Below are 17,832 nucleotides of genomic sequence, written 5' to 3' on the forward strand. Positions count from 1 at the left end.
ACTACAACAAGGAACTCACAGGTGGGTAAGAATTTAAATACCAGAAAAGATTGGTGGATATTTTTTTTAAAAAAACAACTCTTAACAATCAACCTAAAAGACATCTATGAAGGGGACAATTTAAACATCTCTTAGGAGGGAGTTCCACCATCAGGGGGCCGCCACCAAAAAGGCCCCACCCCGCCCCACCACCTGACATGGCAGAGCACAAAGCAGAAACTCCAAAGATGAACGTGACCGGCGGGGGGTTTCTTATGGGAAAAAGCAGTCCTTCAAAAGCCAAGTCTCATGAGGGCTGCAACACTTGATTCATATTCTAGCATATTCTAGCAATTTTTATCTCCACCATCCGTTAAGTGAATGGGACTTAATTTCCTGTTCAAGACCACTCCCAAATATTTTATTTCCCCCACCCCAGACTACAGCTTTACACAATCTAATACTCATTTACCTAGGAGTAAGCCTCACATTGAGCTGAATGGGGTTTACTTCCAAGTAGATATGTGTAGGATTGCAGGGCAAAACATGTACAAGCTGAATGACAGGGTGGAGGAAAGCATTTTAAACAAAACACACAAAACTCTGAGGTTTAATCTGGCGACCATTCTACTTTTAAACAAACAAGACCCCCAAAACAAATTGAGCGAAGACTTAACGAACCAGGTAAGGACGGGACAAGATAATCACAAAGAATGCGGTTGTAGAAAACCAACAGATGACGTGCAACATTGAAAAATAAATGTAGTTGACTTAGCATGGTCTCATTGGCACTAGTAAAGGGCACCAGTTTTAAAATCTCTTCACTGGCTGCCAATTAGTTTCCGGGCGAAGTATAAAGTGTTGGTTATCACCTTTAAAGCCCTACATGGTTTGGGTCCAGGCTACCTGCGGGATCGCCTTCTCCTGTACAATCTGCCCCACAAACTCAGGTCCTCTGGGAAAAATCTACTTCAGCTAGGAAAAACTAGATTAACAACTGTAACCCAGAGGACCTTCTCTTCTGCTGCTCCCAGACTGTGGAATGGCCTGCCGGAGGAGACTCATCAACTTGACAGTCTTTTAGCATTCAAGAAAGCTATCAAGACTGATCTCTTCCGGCAGGCCTATCCAGTGGAATTTTAAGATGTTTTAAAAATGTTTGTAGGATGCTTTTTAGGATGTTTTTAACAATGTATATTATTTTTCATTGTTAAAATAATAGTATTTTAATTGAGCATTATGAAATAAATTTATTATTATTATTATTCCTATCTGTTTTAATACGTTCAATTATTTGTCTTGAATGTTTCGCTATGACGAATTTGAACAATACAGAAGAAATCCCAACAGCTTGTCCTCTAAACACGAACAAGGGTTGCTATCTCAAAACAGCGTCTGCATTGAGGTTCTGGTAATTGGCAAAGTTAATTGAATCTAACAAAAGAAAGAACAAATCCAGAGCTGGAGAATACACATGCGTAGACGTCTCCGTTTTAACGTTCTACCTTTGATTTGGCTTCTTCCGGATCGGGACACTCAGCTGGGAATTCGCTCTCACCAACGGAGGCTGTAAGAAGGGATTCCTGTTATTTAGTGAACTTTTTTTGGGGGGGGGAGTACTTTTACATACATAGAGACATGGACCCCTCTTTTATTTTATCCTCACAAGCACCCTGCGAGGTAGGTCTGGCTGAGAGACAGAGAGCGCAACCGGCCCAAGGCCACCCAGTGAAGTTCATGGCTGAGGGGGGAGGGATTTGAACCTGGCTGTTCCGAGTCCTAGTCCGATGCTGTAACCACTGCACCACACTGTTTAAGAGCTCACATAATGCATATTAAAAGAGAGGCATGTGATTGTGCGAAGACAAGCAGAGGGGGTGTCTAAGGCAGGGGTGTCAAAGCGCTTTTTACCCAAAGGCCGAAGTTTGGAGAAGGGGGGACAATAGAAAAAGAGATGTGGCCAAAATACCAGCGTCTTCTAGCTTAAATCTTTTACTGCCAGTAACTAAAGCCTTAAGAGAATTGTGGGTGAGTGGAAAGCAGGCCTAACTGAACCCCCAGGTGAGCCGAAAGTGGGCCTGAACCATGGGCCATTCAGGTGCTCTTTTATTCTAACAGAGCCACTTTTAGCCACACCTGTCTGCAAGGTTGGAGAAAGTTTTTTTAAAAATGAGTGTGAGGAGAGCCAGGATAGAAAAAGAGGCCTTTGAGAGGTGCGGGACCTCCAGATGCTATTGGATTTCATCTCCCATCACCCCCCCCTGACCATTGGCCAGGCTGGCTGGGGATGATAGGGGTTGGAGTCCAACAACATTCGGAGGAAGGCTGCAGCTGATGTTGTTTTGGAACGAGGGATGCCTGCCTGTGTGCTTGCTTCTGTGACCGTTTTGTCTGCAATGCCTGCTCGACCTGGATTTCGGTCAAGAAACAGATGACTACGAAAGAACCCAGGAGTCGAAAATCTTCTACCCTCCACATGCCCGGTACATCTGCCACCCCTCAGAGATGAGCTTGGAAGCTAAGTAAATTAGCACCCCATGTGGGAACAGGGCCTGGGGGTGGCCTAAGAGTCAGGTTTGGAAAAGGGCAGAGTTAAGGAGAGGAACACAAAGAACAACTGAAGGGTGGATGATCTCCTCATCCTTCACTACATACCCTGGGTGCCGTCCTTTGCCAGATCAGCCTCTTCGGAAACTTCCAAACCAAGATCTTCTACAGGTAGAGCCTGAAGAGACGAAATGGGTGAAACAGGGCAGCACACGCGTGTGTGTTTGTGAAGGATGGGAACTAAACGGGTAGAGCAGATGCTTTGCATGCAGAAGGTTCCATGTTCATGAGGACTAGACCTTTATTTTACCTTTGGAGGAAGGACCATAGCTCAGTAGTAGAGCATCTGTTTTGCCTGCAAGAGATCCGAGGTTCGATTCCTGGCATCTCCAGGTTGAGCTGGGCAAAACATGGCTGTGTTTGGACTACAGCTCCCAATATCCCCGACCACTGGCCAGGGAGGTCTTCCTGGCACCAAACATTGTCATCTTTTCCGCTCTAGGTTAAGGCCTTCCTCTACTCCCAGGCATTCAACAGCATACGATGGGTTTTTTAATGTTAGGTGTTGTTGTTTTTAATCGAGTCCAATTAGTGTTAATAGCTTGTAACTGTTTCAAAGTTTTTGTCTGTTAAAATGTTTCATCACGTTGTGAACTGCCCAGGGAGCTTTGGCTATAAACGTAATGAACGCTGGCTGGGGCTGATGGTAATTGCAGTCCCAAACATCTGGCAGGCACAACATTGCAGAAAACTGGTCTAACTGTTAAACCACATGCTGCCTAGCGATAGAGAAGAAGTTGGTACAAAAGCCCAGCACATCCCTTCCTAACCTAACATCCTCCAGACGTTTCAGACTACAATTCCCAGCATCCCTGACCACTGGCTAGGCTGTCTGGGGCTGATGGGAGTTGTAATCCGAACACAAGGGCATGACGTTGGGGAAAGCTGGTCTAACGCAAGCCCTTCTACCTCAATTAGGAGAGGCTTGGAGGATGGAGAGGCATATTTGCTCGCTTGGCTGTACTGACCCACCACCATAGATGACTCACACATACCAAGGAGCCTCCAACCCTGGTTGGCTACTGGATCCCAGCCCTGTCACTCACCTCAGAACCAGCAATCACCCAGCTGTTGTTATCCGACTCCCGGGAGTCCGAATTGTCAGCCATTTCTGCTCATGCTCAAACGGCGTCCTGTGATACACCTGCAGGTTGCAGATTATAAAGGAGAACAGCAGGATTTCCTCAGGTGTTAAGTCTTGATCGGAGGGGAATTAGTGGGAATGACGCCTAGAGCAGGGGCCATGCTGATTTGGGGCTTGCATGCATGGATGCATTAATTACATTTCTATACTGCCCAATAACTGAAGCTCTCTGAGCGGTGCACCACAATTCAAACCATGAAATACAAGGTAATAAAGTACAATGTAAACATTTTAAAGTTTAAAACTACAGCATAAAACTAAAAAAAAGAATAAGAACCCAAGAGGACCTAGCTGCATTGCAAAGATTTTAAATACAACAGGTTTAAAACAGAAACTGAAAAACTAAAACATCATATCTTCTTCTTATCATCATCATCATCATCACTCGATCAACCAATTAGAGCCAGATGCAAAAGACGTAATGCTTGCAATGAAAGAACAGGAAGTGACAGTCCTTTTATACCAATATCCACTCCAAATGTCCCTCAAGCTTTCTGTATTTCAGCAGCCTCATTTAGCTGGAAAAAGACATCTTGTTGTTTTTATTAAAACATCAGGGGTCAATAACTCTTTGCTGATCTGCTGTAGATCCCCCAGAGACTCTACCTGCTGCTGGATTAGAGAAAATGAGGATAAAGCTCTTTTCCCAACCTGAATAATACAGCACATAGGGATGGTGGCTTTGCAGCATGGGAATTTGACTGGCAAATTAATTTGGCCATGCAAACAGGGAAAAGTTGATGGAAAAAACATGAACAGAACAAGGCTTCTGTCTTTCCAGCCACCCAAAGGATTGCCCAGTATTTGGGGGACTGAATTGCCCCCCAAAAAACTGTTACAAAACTATTCTCTGATGGGCCCCCTCATCTTGTCAGTGGGGCTAGCCTGGCCGTGGTGGCCCAGCTCAGAACAGTGCCAGGTCTAGCCCCCATCCCACAATGATGCTAATATCCCACAATGCCCCAGAGTGATGCTAAGCCAAGAGCATTGTGGGAAATTCAGAGTGGCTAGTTCCAACCACCTGGTGCTTTTTGGAGTGCCAGACCAGAGAAATCATGTATTTTATTCCTTAAAAAGAAAAAAAGACACACGATTTCTCATCCACTCCATTTTCCTATCACAACCACCTTGCGAGGTAGGTTAAGCTGAGAGTAAATTGGTCAGATTTCACTCAAGTAAGTTTCATGGCTGAGCAGGTGTTACTTTTAAAAACAACAACCTGGGTTTCTCTCAGCCGTAGATTCCATCCCCATAACCACGCCAGCTGCCAAAATACATTTGCACAGCTCCAGCTGACAATGGTTAATATTTGAGACCGAAGAAAAAATGGGGAGAACAAAACTCTGGTGCTAGAAATCCCAGGCTGCTTTATCAAACAATTTAAACTTTTAAAAATACAATCAAAACCAACACTTTTTGAAAACAAAACAGCAGACACTGTGTAATCCACACACAGAATTAAGTAGCTCCTGGTGCAGAATTTCAATTATTTAATTTTTAAAGGCACAGAATAAACAGGGAAGGGAGGCCTGCACAGAAGGCCTCTGTTTGTAGCACCTTCCCTTAATAGCTTGGGAAAGAGCGGAGGGCTGTTTTGAACGTTTTCCGGCCAGCGCTATTCTAGCTCAAGAGGGAATGTTGAGAATTCAAATTATGCCGGTCTCCGAACGTGGTCCGATTACCCAGCACTCGAGAAAGCAGGGCGCCGGCCTGAATTCTAAGAAGAAATAACTACGGAGGAACGTAAAAGCAGAGAAGTGAGGTGCCCATAAAAAAGGGGGAGAGGTAGAGAGAGGGTATCAAATGAGTGGGCGCCCACCCCATCAAGGCCTCCGGCTCCCCTAGGAATTATTGAAGTCCTACCCCCACCCCTCCAGCCGCCCCTTGGCAGAACAGCTGTCGGAGTAAGAGAGTGACTTTGGGGAAAAGGAAAGAGGTATTTTTAGCTCCTTTTAATGCAGTTTAGCAGGTGGAAATTGCTACACAGACAGGCTCAGAATTGCTCAGCAGGGACGTGGCCCAGCCAGCCTGGCTACTTCACACTCCCAAGTTTCTCCCGCTGCCCCCGGGAGGTAGTGGATCCAGAAAGGGAGCAAGTGGGGGGGGGGGGCAATGGCCCACATAGACAGTTGTCCCCCCTCCCTTGCTAGGCCCCTGGGGCGGCTTGATGGAAAGGCTGCCTTTGTGTTACAAAGCAGAACTCATATAAGCAACTGGAAGTTGAAAGAAGCTTTGGTCTTAAGGAACTCTCTCCAAATCGACAGGACTTTGCAGAAATTATGTGGCGGGTGAGTGCTTGGGAACGTACGATGCCTTTATTCAGCAGTCTAACGTATGGGGCAGAGCTCACACCACACTGTGCTCCAAAACACACAGACACAATAACTTTTTTCCTGGGGTCTCCACTGACCACTCTCCTTCCCCACAAGGAAAAAGCCAGCGGTTTTGCAGCCTGCATCAGAGACCTTGTCCCTTGGCAGGCAGGAAACTCACTTGCCTTGTTGTCCAGATCTCTTTGGAGTCACCTCGTCATCGTCCCCCCCAATGCTGGATGTCATAGCAACCTTGGCAGGGATGCCCTTAATAGGCGATTTACAGCGGAACCGAGCCAGCCTCGGATCCCTGCCGGCAATGGCAGTGGGCCACAAGACATCAGTCCTAGCCGTTGGTTGGCGCTTTTTGGGTTGTTGTGTTCACAACCCAAATCTGGGAGTTCCGAAGAGTCCTGGTAACTTTTAATGGGGTGACGGGTGGAATTGAGAACCAGAAGAAGAGGCAGGGAGGCTACATCATGATATCTCAAACTCAAGGCACACGCCCCAGATCGCCCGACACTGTTTAAAAGTGGCCCTGAGACTGATGGGAGTTGGAGTTATTATCAATAACTTCGACAACATCTGGAGGGCTGGAAGTTCCCCAGCTGTGCCTTGCAGGGTTGTTGTAAAAAATTACTGAGCTCACTGACGTGACGTGCCGACATTCGAGAAGTGGTCTCGAAATGGTTATTTTGTGGCTTAACAGTAAAACGTAACTGAGACTAACAAAAACCAAAACAAAAATAATTTCAATCTGGTTGATGATGATGATGATAATATCATCATCATCATCATCTGCCTTACAGGGTTGTTGTAAGGAGGGATGAGGCCCTCTGGATTTTGTTGGACTGCAACTCCCAATTCTGCCTTACTGTCAGCTATGCTAGCTTGGGCTGATGGGAGTTGAAGTCCAAAAATATCAGGTCTCAAGGGCCACCTGTTCCCCACCTGTTGTAATGTTTAGGCTGCAGTCTTATACACATACTTACCTGGGAGTCAGCCACACTGAACTCAGGGGTATTTACCTCTGTGTAAGCATGCAGAAGTTTGCATTGTTACTGAGATAATCAGAATGAAGCAACTTGATGCGCAAAAGGTAGTGATGATGATAAAAACAACAGCATGGTGGGGAATATGGTGGATCCCCACCAATATGTGCCTAGAGTTTAAGTTATTTATAATTAAAGTGGTTCCTTCCATCAAAAACAACCATCTATTTAGTGCCTGCCTCCTTTCCCATGTATAAAAAACAAATTGCCCCATGCATAAGGGGTTCAAAGCCAAGGAAGAGGGGGAAAGGTAGGAAAAAACTCCAGAGCGTTTCAACAGCAACCCCCCACCCCCAAAAAGAGCTCTGGATTAGTGTGTGTGCTTAAAGTATGTGTGTGAGAGTGATGGAGGGGGAGGGGTCGGTTTACTTGCTTTTTGTTTCTGTTCTTCCTCTAAATCCCAAAGGGCAGTAACCCCCCTCCCCAGTCAAAGACAAGTAACACCCCCACCCCAAATTTGGCAACATACCCAGGCTGGGGAGGCAAAGGTGCAGAGGGAGCGGTGATGGGGATGTTGCCATGGTAACCCTGCATCAGCAACCCTGCCTCTGCTGGACCAAAGGGCCCCCTTTGGTTGAGATGGGGAGGCTTTCTGAGAGCAGAAAGAGAACTTTCCCACCCCATGGGGCTTCCCGGTGGTCCCCAGGTTGCTCCCCCATGTCCCTCTCTGCTCTTCAACCACCACCGTCCTGCCCTCCATCCTTACCTTAGTCTAGGGATCCCCCTAGATCTGCTGCCCCAAATCCGGATGTGTTCGGGGGAGGCGGAAGGATGCCTCGACTGCTCTTGGCAACTTTGTATCAAAAACTTCGCAGCTCGTTACTCTGCAGAGAGGATGGAGGCGGGACACAGAGGGCCAGGGAGCCAATGGCAGGGCGTAGGAAGACCAGTTCAACCAATGGATGGGGGGTTAAAAAAAGCCCTGCTTTGAGCTCTGCAATGTAGCTGTGGGGCGGTGCTAGTTGATAAGCGTGCGAGCCCCCTAACCTGGGGAAGGGGGAGAAGGACTGGGATGGAGGGGGAGCAGGCTTTGCAGGCAGGCGAGGGGAGACCCTCACCACCCACCCTTCAGAGGAAGAGGCTTATGGGGGGGCAGGAATGGTGTACCCCCTCCCCCAAATCCATCCCTTTGGGCTTCAGGAGACGGAGATGACTAAGCTGAGCAAGGCTGGGGAGGGAGGGAGAGACAGACAGCAGCAGCTGGCTGGCCGTGAGGTCCAGGCCCTCGTGTCTGTCCACGAGTGCTTTGGAGGAAAGACTCTCCGCCTTTCCAGGCTGCTTGAAAAATCTGTCTGCTCGGGAATTCTATGCAACTCCAAAGCAGCCACATGTCAGCGATAGGGGTATCTTTAGACCCCGAGAGAGAGAGAGAGAGCTCAGGGTAAGCACTATGAAAATAATAGCCATCACTCGCAAAGACTGGGGTCAGCAAGAGCACAGAGCAGGCAAATTCTCTCCCCAGTAATAGTTTCCCTGCAGTGGACCCATTAGGGTTGGACTTTGGGGCAGGGGCTCAGGGCCCCGGTTAGCAGAATGAGCAAGAGGGCTCCCCAGACGCAACAGCGGCAACACTGGCTTAACACATTTCGAAGCCAGCAAACGAAGTGCCCTCTTGATGCGCTGGGCCACAGCTCCCATGCTGACTGGGGATGATAGCTGTAGCCCAACACATCTAAAGTATATCAAGAAGTACTGGTGGATTTCTGGGTGACTGAGGGGATTCTGGCTCCCAATAGCTCAAGGAAATCTGAAAATTTTAAAAAATAAATTGAAAAACCCTTTCTGGGAATGGCTCATCTCCCAGCCTCAGTGTTCCTTGCCTGTAAAATGGGACTGTTGCTCAGTTGCCTTCACACCCCGGTCTTGGTGAAGGTCTGCTGGCTGCTTTTTAAGAGTCCCTGATCCATAGTTACACAAATAGAGTTGTCTGAATGTGTGACTCTGGGGGTGCAGGCCATTTTCTCCATGCCAAGTTACGATTTACACAGAGCTCTATCCCTGTGGCTACTAGGTGGCAGACCTCAGGGCTTGAGTTAATTAAAAAAAAAAACAGCTCTCCGTCCCTGCCCCTCTCTGCCCCTGGAATTCTCATCCCCTGCTTGGAATTTTCTGGTGCCAGTGTGGCGTATAGCAGTTAAGTGTTGGACCTGAGGACGTTGGACCAGTCACTGACTCTCAGCCTAACCCACTTTGCAGGGTTGTTGTGAGGGTAAAAAGGGAGGAGGATCACGTAGGCCACCTTGGAGGAAAAGCACGTGATCAATGAAGCAGAAAAGCAAACTACAGCTTTACATTTTAAGTCTCTCGTCGGCCTTTTCAGCAGTCCAGAACAGTCCTTGGCAGTGAAGCAGGCCTGGCACGGAGGATCAGAGGATGGTCCTTGGCCTGCAAGCTAAAAGGCTGGTTTTGAAAAGGAAACAGAGGGTGAAAGGCGCCACTTTGTCACCAGGCTTCAAGGAAGCGGACAAAAGGAGGAACACAGGGGGGCGGGGGTTATTAAACTCACTCTGCTGTTCTTTGGCTTTCCTGGCCGGCCAGTTGGGTTTGGGGGCAGAAAGTGGGAGCAGGGGAAGGGTTGTTAAATTTCTTTTAGGGCGCAACCTTCTGCATGTTTAAACAGAAAAAGGCTTACAAGTCCCAGCTACCTTTAGCGTGAGTATTCCAACTCCTTCCCAGCATCTGCCTCCAACTAGCCTTCATGGCAAGTAACCGCTTCTGTACGAATGTGTCTCATCTTCCTTCAACGCCACTGAAAGGCTCATGCAACCGTCCCATGTGTCCCAGCAGAGTTGGCGTTCCCAAACCACACTGGAAGGACTCAATACCTACAGCAGGCATTCAGAAACTCAGTCCTGGGGTGAAATGCAGCCCACCCGCTTTTTCTCGGATGTTCTTGCTCACGGTTACCTCAATCATTTGACCATTTCCCACCCACCCACCCCCAATCTAAAAGGTTTAAATGCCTTCAAAAGCGAAAATATGCCGGTACGTTTCGCCCTTGCTCCTTTTGCCATCAGTCCCATCTACCACTGAAATGCGGCCGAGAGCTTCCCCAAAATAGAGATTACTGCAGATGCTGACTGCAGCCAGGAAATCAGAAGACGTTTACTTCTTGGGAGGAGAGCAATGGCAAATCTTGATAAAATAGTTAAGAGCAGAGACACCACACTGACAATTATTAGACTGTAAGCCTGAGGGCAGGGACTGTGTTTTTCGCTAAGTGTAAGCCGCTCCGAGAGCCTTTTTTGGCTGAGGAGCGGGGTATAAATATGATAAATAAATAAATAAATAACCCCCTGATTAATAATCCTGAGTGTCCAATTCTCACCCACCCACCTGTGCAGCCCCAAAGGTCCTTTCTGCAGGAACCAGTGTGCCCCCCCTCCCCCCGCAAAAGCTTAGCCCACTGCTAGTGTAGCCTGTCCTAAACTCAGTGAATCAATGGTCCAACAGAGCACAAGGCAACTTAGGTTGACCTCCTGGAACCCTTCGCAGCACTGCTTGGTATTCGCTCGGCTCCGCAGCTGTAGAAACCACCCTACCTCACATTGCTGTAGAGCTTGGGAACAATCGAAGCGCTTCACCCTGTATTCTCTTGGTCAGCCTTGGAACAAGCCAAGAAGAGAGGTCAGGCTTTGCTCCCATGTCTCTCCCCTCCTACTGTACACAGAGGGGCTCAGCAGCTTGCCGGGGAGTTTACAGGGGATGCTCCTGGTTCATGGATGAGAACCACAGAGGTGTGTACAGCATGAGTCCAAAACTGGCTTGAAGCTCCACTCATTCAAAAGAGAGTCCCTGAACTTGGTACGAAAGCATACGATGCAGCCACCTAATCGAAGCTAAAGGCCTGACCTGGCAGGGAGATGGAGTGAAAACCCATCATACTGTCACCATGGAGGAAAGGCAAGATGTGACATAAATGAACAGGCAAAAGCAAACATCAAAGGCAGAGCGCTGGAAGGGTCATTTGGAAGCCACCTTTCTAAATGCAGGGATCTTGTAGCATCTGCTTCAACACCTCCAGCCCACGAGATCTTACCACCTCCTGAGAAATCTGCTTCCCTGCCATTTCTAACCCCCCCACCACCACCACCACCGCACCGGGTTCTAGTCCTGCCCTCTGGAGCACAGGGAAGAACTCTATTTCAAGCACAAACCACTCATCTGTACATACATGCAGGCCCAAGAAACCGGGCTCCCTTCGCCCCTGTCAAATGACTTTTTAAAGCAGGATGGTACAAAACTTTTCTTTTAGTGTTCTCACATAAAAACAAAGAGAGAAGGGAGGTTGTGTGTGTATAAATCCAGCTATGCCGCCCACTCCACCCACCCACCCCAATGCTTTTCCTCCATCAAAGGTCCGGCAGGATAGAAACAGTTATCAAAATCACATCAGAAACCATTTGACCAAAAAAACAAAAAACAAAACACACACAAAGATCAGGGATAGGGAAATTGCTGAAAGATAGTTTTAAAAAAGGGTGGATTTTTTTTTTTGTCTTTTTAAAAGATGTCCACGAGTTTCTCTTGCATGGCTCTTTTTGAAGGCCCCTTGAGATGGGGAAAGGCCCCAGCTTGCGTCCTTTTCTTGAGGGCAAGGGGGGCTCCACTTTCAGCCCCCTCCCCTACTGGTCCAGGTTTGGCAGGCAGCAGCTGATCAATCTAAGCACAGGAACTGGAAGCAGAGCTGATGCCAACAGGAATCACATAGCATTCTGGGGAGGGGATGCTCCCCTATAAAAATTTTGCTGGACGCACCAGCTGGGAAGGAACCGGTCCAAACCGAAGCTGTAGCCGCTTTCCAGGCTGTGCTAAATCTACCCCACCGGCACCAACCGCTCTGGGCCAGATGCCGGAATAAAACCCCAGCGGGGAGAGAGGGGGATCGGAGGAAGAGGAGCAGGTGACCGCGCAGAATCACCGCCTCTCCCATCTCATTATGAAAACCATCAAACCTCCATGTGGAGGGGAGGAAAGATGTAGGTCGCTGCTGCCCGAGACCCGAAGTGGCCCATTTTACGGCTCCAAAACACAGTCGCGGTCTGAAAGAGGGAGGAGGTGGGGAGGAGAAAGAGAAGGAACGCCGCTCGAGGCGTGTGCTGGCCCAGCCAAGGCTGCGGGGGCAACTCGCATGCAGCGGCAACCACTGCGAGGTCGCCACCTACCCCGCTTCAAAACGGCACCCGTTATCCAGGTGTGGGGTGAGGTGCCCCCTAGGTGCCCGCCAGTTTCTTTAAACCCACAAGCAAAGGGACAAGGGCTCTCTCCTCCCTTCCGCCAAGCAGTTCACGCCCCGCTGACAAAAAGTTTGCTCCTCCTGCCCAAGGGGCCAGTGCATGTGTTTGCGCTGGGCGTGGAGTCCGCGGCCCAAGCCAAAGAGTGTCTAGTGGTCTGCCGAGGCTCAGCGTCCCGTCCTGCCCACTCGTGGCCCCTCAGCCGTCGTTGGCGGCCACCAACTGGCCCATGCCCTCCCGGATGTAAACCGACTGGATCTCCTTGGTCTTCAGGCAGAAGTCGCAGGCCCAGACGGCCGAGGCCTCGGTGGTCAGCAGGCCGTAGGCGTTCTCCGTCATGCCGGTACACTCCCGGTGGAACCACTTCTGGCAGGAGGCCTCGCACAGGATGGCGTCCTGGTCGTCGTTGACCTCGCTGCGGCAGGCCCCGCAGGGGTACACAAGCCCGGGCGGCGGCTGGTGCCCCGAGTTGCCAGCGGCCTTGCCGGACGGAGGCAGGCTGTTGGCCTCGGGGGTGCTGGCGCCGTGGCCCGCGCTATTGGGCGCGAAGTTGGGCTGCTGGGTGCCGTTGACAGCGGCTGGTGATCCCGTGTGCTGCTCCTGGCTGAAGGAGTTGGGGGGCGGGTTGAGGGGCTTACCACCCCCGTTGTCTTCGCTGCTGGGGGGGAAGCCGGGGTCGGGCCCAGGAAAGGGGCTGGGGTTGGGAGGCAGGTTTGGGAGGTTCGGGTTGGGGCGCTGCTGCATGGGCGACTGTCCGAAGAGGTTGCCGGGCTGGCTGAATCGCTGGGCCATTGGTGGTGGCCCCCCTGGCGGGTTGAGGGCCGGCCCCGGGCCCATGTCTCCTCCCCGCGGGGGCTGACCCATGGTCGGGGAGATCATGGGGCCAAAGCCACCCATGGGCCCCTGCATGAGCTGCCCACTGGGGGGGCTGAAGTTCTGCCCCAGAGGCTGGCCGAACGGCTGGCCCCCAAACCCCATTCCGCCGGGCTGCACGTAAGCGGGGTTCTGGGGGGGCATGTTGAAGGCTGGCCCCATCTGGCTCGGTCCGAAAGGGGGTGGCTGCCTCCGCATCGGCTGCGGCCCTCCGCCGTAGCCGGGCGGGACCTGGGGCCCCATGGCCCCCTGCATGCGGAAGTTCCCAAATGGCCCAGGGTTGCCCAAGAAAGGCGCGGAGGCGGAGCCGACTTTGGGAGCCCCGAAGTCATCCTCAAAGGGGTTGGATGCCACCAGGTGGTCGACCATGGGAGTCGGCGGAGGGGCAAACTCCGAGAGGTGGGAATAGGCGGGGCCCTGTGAGGAGAAGACACAATAGTAAGCCATAAGGGAAAGAGGGGGTCCCGCGGCCGGTTCAGAGGAAACAGTCAGTGAGAGGTTTTCAAAGCCATCGGGAATTACGTGTTTATTTGCGTATTAGCAATATTTATATACCGCTTCTCATTTGAAACAAAAAACCCAAAGCAAAAACAAAGCAAATGAACAAGAAAGACCACACATCTCCACGCACGTAGCACTGAACAAACCACGGATGGATTTTTCCTGCTTCGTTTAGTCTCACCCATTGGGAGGACTCAAGCAGCACGTTTGCTCATTCCAGGTACACCAGAATTCTACAGGAGACTTACTATAATGTCTGAATCAGGTCATCGAGTGTGTTACAAACCATTCTACATGTTAGGTTCAAGGAGGATAAAAGAATGAAATACTACAGTCCAGACTTCTTAACGCCTCATTCTGCAAAATGCTCTGAACCCAACCACCTAACCCTAGTATTCGCCTGTGCTTCCCCCCAACAAACTTCTTGCAGCAAGGTTTTGCTTTTAAAAGCCCTAAAACAGCAGCAGAAAAACCAACAGTGGGTGTTGTCCAGGAAATACACACAGCCAGCCATAACAGGCGGCGTTTGATTTGACAATGTGGATGCTGGTTTTCACTACTGTTGATGCAAATTTTAAGTTACAAAGCAGAGTTGTTTTCACGGAAACCAAACAATAACCGAAGCCAGAAATGGCAGCAGCAAATACATTGGACTTGCATGAGGGAGATGGGGAAAATGATATAGATTCAGAAATCTGTACGTATTTATTAGCAATGCTTATATGTGTTAGCAGAACTCAGGCTACAGGTCACTGACCTGAGGCTAAAGGGTTAACAAACACCTACAGGGTGGGAGGGGATTGCTACAATGCTTGTCTTGCTACTTCCTGTCTCCTCCCTCCTTCTTCCTTCTCCCTTCTGCTGTTTTACCCTGCATGGTGTGCAGAACCAAGCCATCCCATCGTAGGATATGTTAAATGTTGCTAAGTAAAGTTTTCTTTTAAACCACCTGGAGTGTTTCCATTGTCTGTACGCGTGGCTACTCACAGGGAGCTGATTCGGTCGACAACAATATGTACCATTTCTCACTTGAAACAAACCCCGAAGCAGTTTACAAAAGCATCAAAAATAAGCCAACAAACAGAAACCACACACAGAAAATAGTATGAAGTTGGTTTGAAGATAACACATGACTGGGGGTGGGGGGAAGCAATCAAAATTAAAAAGAAAATTAGAATATATATGAATGAAGGGATAGGACAGCAAGATGCTGGGCTGCTTTGCACAGGTACATTTACACTCACACATTGCAAATACACACACACACACACACACACACACAAACATTACCTGTGTATTGGACTTCCGACGCTTCTTTTCTGGGCTCTTCATTTGAAGACCTATTTAGGACGGAAAAGGGGAACGCGTCAGTGCTGAAGCCGAAGGCCTGCTGTCAACTCACCAGCTAAAGTTCCCCAATGCTGCCTTGCAACCTAGTCTGCTGAAGGTCTTATTCCCACCCCCATGCTTGGCTCCAGCCTTTTAACTCTCTTCTCTGTCTACAAATAAGAACACAAGGCATTTGTGGCTTTGAAAAACAGAAAGCGACTTGATTGTTTCTTGTCTAGCTGTCTGGGACAACGGGGGTGGGGAGAAGACAGGGATGTTATCTTACTTTCTCAAAGTCTTCAGCTGGACTTACAAAGCTGTTCTTTGCAGAATGCAAAATTCACTGAATGAATTTCACCGACACAGGATGTTGCGACAGGGAAGCTTTTTGAAAGGGAGATTAAGACAAACTCAGGGAGATTAAGCTGGTTAGTCATGCTAGTTGAATAGAAGTCCAGGTCAAGAGAAGAGATAACTCTGACTCACTAGCTGGAGGTGGGGGTTTACAAACAGCAAGAGAGGGGGTTTTGCCCTCAGGCCCAGCTTCTGGATTTTGTAACAGCATCTGGCTGCCCAATGTGGAAAGTGGAATGCTGGATAAAGTGCCAACCATGGGCCAATGCAGCAAAGTTGATTTAGCTTTCCATGAGTCACTGGACTAAAAGTCCTGTCATGCCTTAGCATTGGCATTTTGGGAGGGGGCACTTTCTTGCCACTTTCCTTCTTCTGTTGTTTCCCCATATGGAAGAAATAGTTATGCTAGGAATCTTACGGGGGGGGGGGGATTACAAAACCATTTTGCCCATGGTTTCAAATTTCCCAGAAATTTTACATCTCTAATCTTACATTATGTAGTTCTTAGAAATCATTTGGGGGTAGAAAAGAATGGGTAGCAACATAGGAAGCCCTTGCCTTAAACATGTTATTCATCTTCCTGAAGGAAACGTTTTCACAATCTATTCCTCTCTCTCTCTTTTTACAATTGTTTGGGGAAGTATAATATAGTGAAGATAAGACAAATATGCCCCCGCCAAACGTCACATCTCTATTTCCTCCGGAGTCAAATTACCCTAATTGCCAGTTCAAAATTTTCTGGGACAAACACAGAATAGCTTCCAATGGGATATATTCCACATGAGACTCCAGTTCCTGGGCTGAGCATGTCCTCAGAGGTACCCAGTTCCTTAATTCTTAGCCCGTGTCCACCTGCATGAGCAAGTATTTTGCACCTGGCTCCAGTTGGTGGGTGTAAGGATCCTAGTAAAAGCTTAAACAAATGAAACAGATCATACCAACCTGAAGCCTCCCTTCTAGCACAATCATAGAATCATAGAATAGTAGAGTTGGAAGGCCATTGAGTCCAACCCCCTGCTCAATGCAGGAATCCACCCTAAAGCATACCTGTGTGTATCTGCTGGAAAGTAAGTCCTACGAGATTCAACGGGGCTTTCTCCCAAGTCAGTGCATATAGGATTAGAACCTTAGAGCCTTTAAACTAGCTGGCAGACGGAAAGCTAAAAAGTGAAGCTTCGCCCCCTCCCCCCCTCACGGAAGTGACATGGTTGTGATTAGGAGGGTGGGGGAGAAAGCTTTCCCTGCTGCATTTCTGCCTGACAGGCCCTCACGGAAGTGACATGGTTGTGATTAGGAAGGTGGGGGAAAAAGCTTTCCCCGCTGTATTTCTGCCTGCCAGGCCCTCGCAGAAGTGACATGGTTGTGATTAGGAGGGTGGGGGGAAAAGCTTTCCCTGCTGCATTTCTGCCTGACAGGCCCTCGCAGAAGTGACATGGTTGTGATTAGGAGGGTGAGGGAAAAAGCTTTCCCTGCTGCATTTCTGCCTGCCAGGCCCTCGAGAAGTGACATGGTTGTGATTAGGGGAGAGTAGCTTCGCCTGAAGAATTTCTACCCGCCGCAGGCGGAGGATTCAGTGGTTCCGCCTTCCCAGAAAACACAACAAGCCAGAGGATGCAAAACCAAAGCGAGGCGACCAAGACTGGAGACCCCAGGAGCATCACCACCGCCATCACGACCCCCGGCCCGAATTCCCCCCGTCTCCATAGCAACGCCTCCCCAGCCCCGCGTGGCGCTTACCGGCCTTGCCCTGCTTGCGGCCTGGCCCGGCGGAGATGTTGCCCGGCGGAGGAGGCGGCGGCGGCGGCGGACCGGGAGGAGGCGGGGCGGGGCCTACTCCCCCCTCCAGCTTGTCGGGGTGCGGGGCCGCCATAAGATGGGGGGGACGGGGGAAGGGGGGGAGGAAAGGACGAGGCGCTACCACGACCGGGGAGGCGCGGACCGCACCATCGCGACGGCAGCCGGAAACGGAAGCCGATAGAGACCCGGGGGCAGAGCGCTTCCGGTGAATGCGACAGTTTGAATATGGGGCCGCACGTCGTGACGGCTCTATGGTTGAATGAGGACAGCCGGAAGTGACGGCAAGGACTGCGATGGTGTCGCTCTTCCATTTCCTAGCTCTACGAAGTGACTTACTCGGCCAACAGGGAGGCGGCATTGGGAAGTTGGACAGAAGGTACCATTTTGTCAGCGTGAGGGGGAGAAGACAGGGAAGCATTGCAATAAGCCCTTCTTCCTCACTGCACTGAGGGGACTTAAAATCAGGTCAAAGCCTGAAATTTATAAGCCTGCCACTTTTTGATGGGTGGATTGTAGAAGGAATGATACACATATTTCCCCCCCCTCCCCGGTGGGAGATTCCTAAGGAAGGCTGAAGGTGAAGATAGACGCAGCAACTAGCCAATAAGCATAAAGGAACCGAAGATGGTTGTCCAATGGAACTCTCCCTC

At 49.7% G+C, this 17,832-nt stretch overlaps 2 protein-coding genes across 2 annotated transcripts in view; both read right to left on the reverse strand.

The window, feature by feature from the left end:
* The window catches only part of PBXIP1 (PBX homeobox interacting protein 1), a 167,776-nt gene that overhangs the window by 7,015 nt on the left and 142,929 nt on the right, over nucleotides 1-17,832 (reverse strand). The window contains exons 2-4 of the mRNA XM_063146261.1: nucleotides 3,633-3,730; nucleotides 2,635-2,704; nucleotides 1,485-1,546 (exon numbers count right to left, since the gene is read on the reverse strand). Coding sequence (XP_063002331.1) covers nucleotides 1,485-1,546; nucleotides 2,635-2,704; nucleotides 3,633-3,695 — 195 coding nt within the window. The 5' untranslated portion in view covers nucleotides 3,696-3,730. The remainder of the gene's footprint in view (nucleotides 1-1,484; nucleotides 1,547-2,634; nucleotides 2,705-3,632; nucleotides 3,731-17,832) is intronic.
* PYGO2 (pygopus family PHD finger 2) lies at nucleotides 11,339-17,261 on the reverse strand. The gene is made up of 3 exons (XM_063145610.1): nucleotides 17,123-17,261; nucleotides 14,993-15,042; nucleotides 11,339-13,618 (listed from the first exon to the last, which is right to left on the reverse strand). The coding sequence occupies exons 1-3, from the start codon at nucleotides 17,253-17,255 to the stop codon at nucleotides 12,527-12,529; spliced, it is 1,275 nt and encodes a 424-aa protein (XP_063001680.1). The 5' UTR covers nucleotides 17,256-17,261; the 3' UTR covers nucleotides 11,339-12,526.

Source organism: Elgaria multicarinata, chromosome 21, assembly GCF_023053635.1.
Source record: "Elgaria multicarinata webbii isolate HBS135686 ecotype San Diego chromosome 21, rElgMul1.1.pri, whole genome shotgun sequence".
Classification (NCBI taxonomy): Eukaryota; Metazoa; Chordata; class Lepidosauria; order Squamata; family Anguidae; genus Elgaria; species Elgaria multicarinata.